This window comes from Eufriesea mexicana, unplaced genomic scaffold (assembly GCF_001483705.2).
Source record: "Eufriesea mexicana isolate 0111107269 unplaced genomic scaffold, ASM148370v2 scaffold1801, whole genome shotgun sequence".
Classification (NCBI taxonomy): domain Eukaryota; kingdom Metazoa; phylum Arthropoda; class Insecta; order Hymenoptera; family Apidae; genus Eufriesea; species Eufriesea mexicana.
In genome coordinates, this window is record NW_016909918.1 from 578960 (window position 1) to 591090 (window position 12131).

Consider the following 12131-nt stretch of genomic DNA (forward strand, 5'->3'; position numbering starts at 1 on the left):
GACGCAGCGATAATGGGTCAATTTCTCAAGCTATGTACAAAGCGCGACTCTCTTTTCCCTTTCTTCCAACTTCCTTTGCTTCCTTCCTTCCCTAACTTCCGGCTTGCCGCGGACAAGTCCACCTGGCGCGGCAATTCCACGAATCCCGCCATTTTCTTCCCCTATTTCTCCCCTGTTTTCCACCCTCGTGTTTTCAACGGATCGAGTCGCTTTGTCGTTCCCCGTCACCCTCGCCCGCGAATTTCGAAGCTCGCGAACAGCTGATCGATCGATCGATCTCGAGCACCCTCGAGACGTCGCAGCTTACGAAAGTCGCAGTCGTTCGAAACGATTATTTTTCGTCCGAATTCACGCCTAAGCGATTCACGCCGACGTCTAAGCGTCCCTGCATGTTCACCATGTCCGATTTACGACCATTAGCAATTCCTCCATCGCGAGGATACGGCCCTGAAGAGAAATCGTGGCGTCGAGTCGACTGAGAGTCCGATTTTGAATTAAATTGATCATTTTAATTTTATTTTAAATTAAATTTTGGTTTTGCTATGGATTGCTATGCGTATTTATTTCGGAGAAAAATAATCGTTTCGAGTATGGCGAGCAGATTAGGTGCTCACTCTCGCTGGGAACTGTACAGTGAGTAATTGTAAGGCGATTGCTGTACAGGAGTTTCCGGATTGCAAATATCGTTCTCGAGTACTGATTAGTATTGTCGGATTTTTGTAATAAACGTATATACCTCAGTTATGCATTACTCAAAATTGGTTCGAGAGGATTTTGGAATGGCTTCATAAATTTGTTTAAAAAATTTCAATAATGTGTTTGATAATCTATGTTGATTAAGTATTACTGCGTTCTGTAGTAATTCGAAAATTTGTTTTGACAACTTCGCATAGTGAATGCAGATGTTTGATGGAGTTACTGGAATTTATTTTAAAATACTAACGAAATGCCACATATTCTCTCTAACCATTATAAGCAAAGCATTTACAAATCCTTAAACGTATGTACTGCTATGTGCTTATGCACTGCTCAAAATAATTGGAAAATTTTCTGGAACAACTTCCCAAACTTGCATTCTAGGACCAACCGAACAAAATTTTTAAAAAGCCAGTAGATTGCATGAATCAAATATTACTCTCACGTAATAATAATTCCAAAATTATTGAAAAACCAATATTCGTTAAAAATACTACAAAATTATCCAACATAATAGTGCCTGAAAGAACCACAGTACCTGAACTTCAATTCCCAGGAATAAAATAAAATAGCATTTAACAAGAAATTGAAAAAGAAAATTCGAAAATCGTCCATGAACTGTGAGCAATACATTTACAAACCTCGAAGCACGAAGGAAGAACTTCCATAGAACTGATAGCATATATTTAACAGAAAATTGAAAAAGAAAATTCGAAAATGGTCCAAGAATTGTGAGCAATACATTTACAAACCTCGAAGCACGAAGGAAGAACTTCCATAGCATTGATAGCATATATTTAACAAGAAATTGAAAAAGAAAATTGGTAAATGGTCCATGAACTGTGAGCAATACATTTACAAACCTCGAAGCACGAAGGAAGAACTTCCATAGGACTGACACCGAAGAAATGGCCCCGAAACTGAGCAGTCGACGAGACAAGAGAACCAAAGAGTAAGAAAAAGATGGAAAAATTACCAAGGAGCTCGATGTCGAACTGGAAGGTGTCCGTCGTGGCGACGTGGCCATCTTGGAGGCTGAGCTCGTCGAGGACGCTTTCCCAACGCCGGTGTCCAGTCGAAGCCACGAGGAAGGTCGCGTGGACGACAGAAACGACACGACCGCTGGGCGGTCTGGGAAACGCGCGATACCGATCGATCATGCCGTTCTGATCGAGCGATCGAGGCTGGCGTGTCCGCGCGAAATCGGAGAGACACGTGCAGAGTAGACGGTTCATCCACTGGAAACCGATCCCAGCTGACTGGTATCTGCGTCAGCGGACCCGCCTTGTTTCACATTTCCAAGGTCGTCTGGCCGCGTTCTGGCTAGATCTTGCGATTTCGGTTCGCCTACGGTGAACAGCGGGACCATCCGAGGCTTCCATCCGAGTCGGATCGTGTCGAATCGAGCCCTCGAGACTGCTCTCATCCTTTCCAGACGCCGGGCCAACGCCGCGTCGCTCCGGGCCTGGGCGTGGTCCCACGGTAGCATCCGGTCCTCAGCAGCATCTTTGAAGCGGGTTATTACGCGGCCCAATTTGGGACTCTAGCCCCGGGTCCTCGCGTAACACCGTTGACACGGTTCCTTCATCCTTTCTCGGCTTCACTGCCGCCGCTCGTCAAACTACCGGATCTTCGAATTCAAATTAGCCGCTTCCGGGCCCACGTGAAACCCAATCGCCGCTCCTGGGACTCCTTTGATATTGAAATCGAGTTTCTCCCAGGATTTATGCGATCTCCTCGTGGATTTGAGATTTGAACGTGCATTCAAACTGCTTTAATTACCGTCTTCTTCGTCCTTTCTATCCAAGTGCAATTTATTTTTCAAAGACACTCTGCTTTCTTATAGAATTCTTGGATACATGGTCTTCTTGGTCCCTTGCCTCGAAGACATACTTGAATTTATTTTTCTGGGTGTCTCCGTGTGTCGAGGATTAAATTTGAATTAATTGCTCTGAGAGTCTTCCGAAATTTCGATTCTTCAGTGTTCTGATTGACTATAAGACATGTCTTCGTTTATGAGAACACAATTTGAGTCTACTTGCATACATGATCCTCCTGATTCCTTGTCTCAAAGAGTAATTTGAGTTCGAGGTGTTCAATTTTGACGGTAGAGTTTGTATTAGTTGTCTGAGGAATTTTCAAACTCGAGGTATATTTTGTCTCTTATTGTTTGTCTCCAAGTATCACTGACGATCCAGGTGTCCAATCCAAAAGATCGAGTTTGGATCGGATCATTTGAGAGTTTTCGGAAAGTTGCAGATTAATTCGAAGGAATCTTCGTGGGTGGTTTGGATTGACATTACAGACAAAAGCGTGTGATCCTCTTCCTCCGACCTTGGCTCCGTTGCCTTATTCCCATGGATGCTCGAGCTGAATTACGTGGACTCTGCTTTCCATGATTAAGTTGTTACAGCCGGCTGAGGAGAAAGCAGGAACCATGGCCGAGTAGATTTTTCGAGATAACGAGAACTGGTTGGGTACTTGGTGTCTTCGAACGTGTCGCTGATAACGAGGCTAGATCTCTCTGTCTGCCTTTCCACGATCTTATGCAACTCCTGGCCATTCTTCACGTCGGCAACTCATTAAACACGCCGAAGTGCAACGATTTCGTTTGTTATCTTCAACGTTCCTCCAAACTGTCGAGGAATTTCAATCGAGGAATGCTCGAGGTAATTCCCAAGGACCATCGAGGTCTGCCTATCCCTAGGCGAAACGTGCATCTTCGTTATCGTTGCCTGCAGCTCGTCTCGGATATCGTATACAGCTATCCAACTGATCTGACTGCTCACGAAATCCTCGTGAAGCCTCGTGGCGACTAATTCTGACATGGTTGCACCATTGACGTGATTCTTCCTTGTTTGTTTCTGTCTCTCGCTGTCTTTGTCGCGACGAGAAGTCTCGACGACTTGCTGTGGCTGACGTCTAGGTGTCTAGGCTCGGAATACAGGAAAGTGGCAGAAGCGAAAAAAAAAAAAAATAATAATCGTAGAAGCGGAACGGAGGAGCGAGAAGCGAGGTTTAAAATAGGCGAGGAGACGATCAGTATCCACGGAACTGTTTCCCTTGCGACTCGGTAGGCTGACGTGCTACGTCTTTTCGAAGCTGATTAATTATCCACTCGGAGTACCGACAGACGGACATCGAGAAGAATGGACGCGTGGTCTGGTCAAAAAGTTCTCGGAATTTCGACGTAGATCTTTATTTCTCATCGCTGCACCTCTAGCTTTCCCTGTCTTCCAGTTAGCTCTAGCTAGCTAGCTGATTGACAGACTACACGATTCCTTTCGGTCTTCCTTTTGTCGTATTACTTCTTACAGCAGATCGAGGCTATTCTGTTTAAATAACTGATTCTCTAGTCACTGTCTAATGCAAATATTGCTCTCGTTTTGTTTCTAAAGTAATTTCTAAATTCGCTCAAGTGCAATCTTTCCTGGGTGTCTAACTGATCTAACTGATCTAACTGATGTCTAACTGATCGATTGACTCTTGTCAGTAACTATCCTCTTTTAGTACGGTCAAAGTCAGACTCGTTGATGTAGAAACTCTAGTATCTCTAATATCTGTAAAGAAACTGTTGTCAGATGTGCCATCATTCTCGTTTAACCTAAGTAACAAATCCAACAATGCTTGCAGCAATCGAAAGGGAACATTTCCACAATTAGAAAAAGGATTTAAAGGTGCCATTTCTTAAGCAGTCTTCCTCTGATACTTCAAAATTGGTCCATTCCTTCACAAAATCTATCATAAAGAGAACATTTACGCAAGACCTCATCGTTTGACTCTAACCTGTGCCTAGCAGCCTGAAAGACGTTGAAAGAGCAGTGACTCGAAAGGAAATGGATGGAAAAGAGAATTCGAGAGACTTAAAATGTTGTAATTGCGTGTCACCAGGGATACATCCGTCTAAGCTTCATCTGCAACGCCGTTACAAAGCACTGCATGTGCGTGCATATGTGCGCATATATGTGCATACGTACAGGAGAAGGGTTGCCGTCGAAATTCCAAAAACTCGTTGAACGCGAGCCGCGCGGCAAAGAAACTAGCCTAATCAGAAACAGAGAAACTCGCGTCTAGAGGGAAGATCGGGATATTAGTTGGCCGGATGGCTTCTAGTACCTAGAGTAGCCATTCGAATAGCCATTTGAGTAGCCGTTGGAGCCCTTGTAGGGAACAGAGTGTATGCTCCTGGAACAAAGATGGTCGAAATCGGAAGATGAGGAAAGTACACTTCAAGGAAACTGTCCTGCTTCCTCTCCCTCTCTCACTCTCTCTCTCTCCCACTTTCTTTCTCCTCCTATCTAGCAATCAAACTCCACACCGCTTCGCGATTAGCGAGAGGAGGGGTTGTATCGTGCGCGCTCGTGTTAGTACCAGTAGAATTAGAAGGCGATAAATGCGATCGTAGATCGTCGATCTTTAGCAGAGACAGCGGAAGATACCGTAGAAGGTGATAGCGGTAGAAGTAGAGCTTTATAGCATGCTGGGCGTATTATTATCCTTTCTTTCGCCTTTCTTACTTCGTGGTGGCGGTACGCGATGCACGAGACCATGATCGTGCGATGTCCACGTGATCGGGACAGGGACATATCGCGTGACACTTCGAGTGAAGATATGATAATATAAAAAAAGTAATAAAAAAAAAAAAATGTAGAAAAAAAGAGAAGAATATATATATATATGTATATATATAACATATATATATGTATATATATATAACATATATATCTGCATATATATATATATATGTATATGTATGTATGTATATATATATAAATGTTAAACAATAGAAGAACGTGGATTGTAATTTGCTGTTGTTATAGACTGTTGTTGAATTTGTTGTCTGAATATTATTTTTTTTTTTTTGTTGATCATGTTGTTGATATTGTTGATATTGTTGTTGTTGCGTGTACATTGTGTGTGTGTCAAGGTGCAGGAGGTTCAGAGCTCCCGCTCACCGCCACCCACATCTACAACAGAACAGAAAACAAGACCACCGCCGTTACATACAAGGTATCCATTAGTATCCACCAGTATCGAAGATTTATTTTATCGCTCGCTCGTTCGTACGCGCGTGCGCGCGCGCTCGCTAGCTCGCACGTTCCATGCGGAGGCAGCATTATTTCAGACTGATTTATGGGTCAGACTGATCTTCAAAGTGCCACGACAGGCCAGCGGGTGGGGGAGGGCCGCGAACTTCGCGGATCTACGCGGATTCCCTCCACGCCGCCATCGTTTTTCCCGATGGAATCGCACGGTGAAGGTGACAAGACGCCACTTCGCAAGGCCAAGACTGTGAGGAAAGGTCAGGCGCGGAAACGGCCCCTGTTCCGTCGATCGTCCACATTTCCCGATTTTTCCATATTCCTGTTTATTTTATTTTCCCCCTCTTTTTCGTCCTCGCGTCCGAAATATTTTCACACGTGTACGATTTTGACAATTTCTCTTTTCGACGAAAATTTCCGAGTATCTTCGCAATTTGGGGAATTTGCGTGAAAATTGTAAAGAACGATTTCGAATTATTTTATTAAAGTTTCACGATTTTTATGGCTTTTTGTTGCGTTTATTTTTTCGTGAAAGGATTCTGAAGTATACCTTCGTAAGATGTTTTTGATTTCTGTATTATTAGGAATTTGTGCTTTATGGAAAATTATTGTGCGTATTTTTTGGAGTATTTCATGCAAAGATTGTTATATATAGCTGCTTCGAATATTTTAGAAATGTTTAAACAAAATTCTATCTATTTCTACTTTTGATTACTTTTCGTATATTTCCTTATAGTTTCTTCAGATTTATTTTATATCTCCATTCTTGGTCATTTTTATCTTATGGAAAATTCTTCTACATTTTCCTAAATTATTTCACTTATTAATTTATATACGATGGTCTCGAATATTTTATAAAAATTGTATGACTTTATTTCTTATTATTTTTTTTCTTCAGATTATTTTAATGTCTCTGATCTTTATATCTTCCATTTTATCAAAAATTATTGTACATTTATTTAGAGTATCTATTACATCTAAAAATGTGCTACTTTCTACTGTTTCGAATGTTTCATGAAAATTTTATGAAAATTCTGTGACTCCAATTTTTATTGCTTTTGGTATAAGAATTGTATATGTATATATAGCTACGTATATTTGTGTCTCCCACGGATCGTTCGTATTCAAATTTCGTGCATCCTTTTTTAGTACTATGTATCGAACTACCGTCGTGATCCTTTCCTGGCTATTAATTTTCGGAGTTTGGATTATGTTAGATCGGAGGTTGCTACTAATTGTTAAGTGATTTACGAAGTTGCAAGACCGGTATGACACGCCAAATCATTCTCGTTTCTGATAAGTAAATTTCGTTTTTAATGAAGCGACGTCAAGCGCCGGAGATATCTGCGTTTTTATTAACTCCGTGGTATTTCTGTAAAAGCAGTCACTTCTTCGCTTAAATTATACCTTTATGTCACGTATTTTATGCTACCCCGAGTATTCGAATTACCAAACTTCGTACTTGGCAACAAAATAATAGAAATCGTATTTATACCTTTAATAAAATCAAAGAAATACTTTAATTACGCAATTCAGTCATTTAAATTGTTAAATTTAAATCGTTAAATCTATCCAAAGGAACGTGTCACGAGTCTCCCATTTATATTCAAATTTGCAATATTTACAATATTTATTTTAACTTTCATTTAAATAAAATCAAAATATCCTGCTCAAAAGGTACAAAATTTTAATTAAATTCTTAAATCTCTTGGAAGCAACTGTCAAGTAGATTCTATTTGGTATTTAACTCCAATCAACAATTTTCGAGAAAAATATTATTAATATTCGTTGTCTAAATTCCAAACGTCTTCGCGAAATTCTTACGTTATATTTTGTCTCTCGTTGACAGAATCATCGAAATTCCTAATTTAGCTGGTTCTAAGACGATTCGAGATCGAAGGAAGGACTGGACCCCGAAATTCACCAGTCGTTTTACATTTCCAATGTATATTAATGCACGAAGCTTATTCCGATAAAAGCAGAGCGACGAGGCGGATGAAAAAGTGACGACTTTTGTAAATATTAACGCAGGACCTCGTGGAAAAATTTACATTCGCGACGATACTGGCTGTCAATGTGGAAAAATTACGATTATTAACGGCGTATTTTACATTTCGCTGACGTTTCATAGCCAATTCGCATTCGATTGCCGATTGTCGACGACCGACGGATCGCGAAGTTGTACGTGGCCGAACCGAGCGAAACTTTCGCTTTTCAATACCGACATTTCACGATTTAGAACACCGATTTTCTCGAGTTTCGACGGGAAGAATAAAATTCGCCGTGCAACCGTGCGAAAATTCCCAATTAATTAACAAACAAATACCCCCCGTCGAATTAAACTCAACACCCAACTTCTCGATCAATTCCATAACCGATTTCATCGATAATTAAATCCGCGAACTCACTGGATACCATTTAAAAAGATGCAAAATTATTTTCTTTCGAATCTTCCGATATTTCATCTTCCAAAATTGTTCAAAACGTTTACGTCACTTCGTGAATACTTTCTTATTATTAATATTATTAAATAATTATTAATTCAATTATTTACAATTTTCAAACCGTGTAATATGACAGAGGGTATGTTTAAAAATTTATTAATATCGTTTAGCAATGTAACGTAAAATTTTTTGGAGAAGACCTTCCTGCATGGAACGTGGAGCAATAATTTCGTGCAATCGCGTTTGAATTGGGAAATTGCATTTTCCCGTCAACGAACGTGTCTGTGCTCCAATCGTGGAGGATTATTTAACATGGAGTGGCAAGGGCTCGATCCTCGATCGTGAGGACGTCGGTTCCGTCGCGATCGAGATGGAAGGATTGACGAATCGTCGGAGGGAAATCATCCCGCTGGATGAGTCACTAAATGAAGTACTGTCTTCGCTGGATTATCCTTTTTCGTCTTACAAAAGGTCGTACCGGTGACCCGACCGGTTTTCGAAGTGGTCCCTATGTTCTTGCTTGCTTGGGTCAATACACAATATGCTCGGCTAGTTCGTTTTAAATCGACAGCTTTTCGAACGGATGCACTTTCGTCGTATTTTACGAAGCGAACTGAGAGGCTGAATAATCGAGAAACGCGAGATATAATCGAAATTTTGCAGACATTTTTAGGGACATCCTCCGTGTGAATTTATTAGCGATTCTTTTTGTGCAAATGCAATTTCGTGTCTCGTTTGAAAGCTGACGACGATCATGCTCGCTTGATTTCGGCTTTTATGCCTCGGAACGACTGAACGAGATAAGAAGAATTGAATTTTCGAAAAATATTCGGATTTTCTGTATTTTTTGCTTTAATTGACAATGTGCAGTGTCAAAGTGTAAAAATGCAGACGAATCTCTGATTTTACGAAGAAAAAATGTTTGGTGGATTCATTGTCGAATTTCGAATTTTAGTTATTGCTCTGCTGTAGCTATATGATTATTGAAATTTGAAAAATGACGAATTTCAGATTTTAAGTAAAAATATTTAAGAAGTTCATCGGCGAATTTACATTTTCTGCTATTTTTCTGCTTCAGCATTAGAATTATTAAATTCATGAAAATGACGTATCGGGTTTTTGATTTTGTCTTGAAAGAAATTAGATTCAGCAATTAAAAGTGCATTGTCAAAGTGTAAAAATGCAGACGAATCTTTGATTTTTTAAAGAAAAGATGTTTAGTGGGTTCATTGTCGAATTTCGAATTTTAGTTATTGCTCTGCTGTAACTATATAATTATGGAAATTTTTAAAACGACAAATCTCAGATTTTAAGTAAAGATATTTGAGAAATTCGTCGAAATATTCGTGGATTTTTAATTTTGTTTTCAAGGAAATTAAATTCAGCAATTATGAATATAAGAAAGGTAGAAATTCTATTTAATGGATCCATTATTCTTCTACTTTGATGTTGAAATTACTGTAATATAATCGCAAAAGCCACGAATTTCTAATATCAGAGAAAGGGATCTTTACTTCTTCTGCTTTCAAACAAATCAATTAAAATAATGACATTTTAAAGCAATATCTATACTGCATAAATTCATTAACACACCTCAAATCTGAACATCGGTCTCCTGACTCGAAGGAAAATGAAATCAGTGATTAAATTATTACCCAAATTAAACATCGCTGATTCCATTTCTCTTAAAATTAAATTTCTCGATTAAATTTGAAACTAGCATTCGATAAATTCGCCACGAAATTCCCTTCTGTCATTCCTCTACTTTCAACACTGAACCACCTGAACCCACGAAATTGGCAAATTCGAGACTGCAAACCAGACGAAGCTTAAAAATTACGGAAAACATGCATCTCGTTCGTCTGCGCGATTCTTAAACGTAGAAAACCCCTGAAACGTGTCAGTTTACTCGTCACATGTCACTTGATCGTAAAAAGCTACGAAATCCGGTGCTGTGTCCCGAGAAAACACGAAAAGTAGCTGGTCTGAGCGTCACATTTTCACAAAAAGACCGCGGCCTGTACACCAGCTTGGAGCTGTCAAAGCCTAAGCGGCGCCGCTTTGACGGAAACGTCGCGTCCCGATGTTCTCGAGCACAAAAATTTCTCCGTTCTCTGTCACGGGTCCCCTGGAAGCCTCGAATAATACCGATAAACGAAAGCTGGTGGACGCGAGGGACATGGATCTACCACTGTTGGAACTTTACGATGCCCGCACAACACGCCGTGGAAGAGTCGCGACGGAACACGAACCGGGCACAGACACGTCTATTCAGCTGCTGTCAATCTTCGAACGAGTCGTAACGAGCGACATACGGGACCAGCTCCAAAACTGAACACGCAACCGGCACCAGACATCGACGACGTACGTGAACGAGAGATGCTCATACACCGGGATCACAAATGGTCGAACTTCACCATAATCTCTCGGCGAAATGGCCACAGGCTCTCTACTCGCCTGTCAGTCACCGGCACAGAGCACGACCTTTTCGGGCTCGCACTAATTCATTCATAACCATCACTGGGGGTCGGCTGTGGGCACCGGCGGTCCACGGGGTGTAGAAAATGGGGAACGGAACAGAGAGAAGAAAGAAAAAGAAGAAAAAATAGGGAAAAAGAGAGGGTGGAGGGAGAGAAGGAAGCGTAACGGAGGGAACTGCACTGTTAACCCGGCACAGAGTAGAAAAAAGCGATGCCAGGTCTGATCGATGTCTGGTCCGCGCGAAAATCGAGCTCGGAACCAGTCCCGTCGCCGAGCGGCGAATTAGAACAGGCTCGAACAAAAAAATGTCCGTATATGTATATATGTATCTCTATATACGCATCTATGTATACACATGCGTGTGTGTATGCACATGCATGACACACGTACACGCATGCACACGTGTATACATATATACGTATTCGAAAGAATATTCCGGACAAAATGTACCTGTGCTGCTTGAGGTTGTCCTGCCGCTTGAAGGACTTTCCGCAGACCTCACAGGTGAAGGTCACGTCGTCCTTATGGCTGCGCTCGTGGATCATGAGGTTGTAGGGCTTCGTGAAGCGCCGCTGGCAGTACTTGCAGACGAACTCTACCGTGCACTTGGCGCGCATCTTCTGCCGGCGGCCGAACTCCCTGCCGTGCCCCTCTGTCTCCATCGGCATTATCGCGAACATCCTTATAAATTCCCACCGCTCCTTCTCTTGGTCGACTCTCTGTCTCCTTTCCCTCTACCTCCTCTCTCGCGGTCCTGCTAACGCCTCGAGTCACTCCCTCCACCGGTTCAGCCTATAAGGCGTCTCTGTCCCTCTTGTCCGACAAGGGGCCGTTTTCTCTCTTTCACGAGCTTCCTCCTTGGTCCCTCTCTCGATGCTCTCTCGTGTCGCTCTTCTCCTCCCGCGCAAACCTAGTCCCGACCGGCTAACTCCTGCGAGTGAGATCACTCGGCCTGTACCTCCTCGCGGGAACACGCTCGCTCTGTCTCTCTCTCTCTTTCTTTCTCTCTTTCTCTCTCTCTCTCTCTTTCAAAAAAACTTTCCCTCTTTCTGGCGCCTCTCTCTACCTGCGGGAAATAAAGGAGCAATGATTTTCGGATCGATTCCCGGAGACGCGACCGCCTCGATCCGCGCTGCCTGGCAACGATTACCCCGAGCCGTGGATCAACCTCGGGCTTGTCGTTTTCTCCATCCCCCCGATTCCCACCTTCGCCCAGGGTTTCTTGGATAGCACGACGGGACTTGCAGGGTGTTTGCCCAGGTTGCGATCCATAGATCTTGGGATTCGGAGAGGAGGCGACTATATTTAGGGCTCGCGTCAACCGAGCTTCGAGTCTGGTCGCGAGATCGCTCTGCCATCTTTGGGAATGATCGGAGACCCGTTGACAGGGGGTTGAGTATCGAGATCGATTTGATGGAGAGGGTTTGTTTCGTCCAGAGTACCTGGACGATGCAATTAGAGACGCTTC

The 12131-nt window shown here is 42.2% G+C and overlaps 1 protein-coding gene across 2 annotated transcripts; it reads right to left on the bottom strand.

Moving 5' to 3' along the window:
• Window positions 1-4423: 4423 nt before the first annotated feature.
• Window positions 4424-11633, bottom strand: drm (odd-skipped family member drumstick). Of its 2 annotated transcripts, none has more exons than XM_017902280.1 (2): window positions 11114-11633; window positions 4424-4881 (listed from the first exon to the last, which is right to left on the bottom strand). In XM_017902280.1, exons 1-2 carry the CDS (start codon window positions 11341-11343, stop codon window positions 4806-4808), a joined length of 306 nt encoding a protein of 101 aa, XP_017757769.1. In that variant the 5' UTR covers window positions 11344-11633; the 3' UTR covers window positions 4424-4805. The 2 variants fall into 2 exon arrangements, with proteins under 2 accessions (XP_017757769.1, XP_017757770.1); XM_017902281.1 differs by lacking the exon at window positions 4424-4881 and adding an exon at window positions 5598-5663.
• Window positions 11634-12131: the final 498 nt, after the last annotated feature.

Coding starts and splice junctions, on each gene's coding strand:
- drm (XM_017902280.1), bottom strand. CDS start 11,343: ATGTTCGCGATAATGCCGATGGAGACAGAGGGGCACGGCAGGGAGTTC. Junction 4,882..11,113: donor GACAACCTCAAGCAGCACAG/GTACATTTTGTC, acceptor TCTTTGTTCCAG/GAGCATACACTCTGTTCCCT.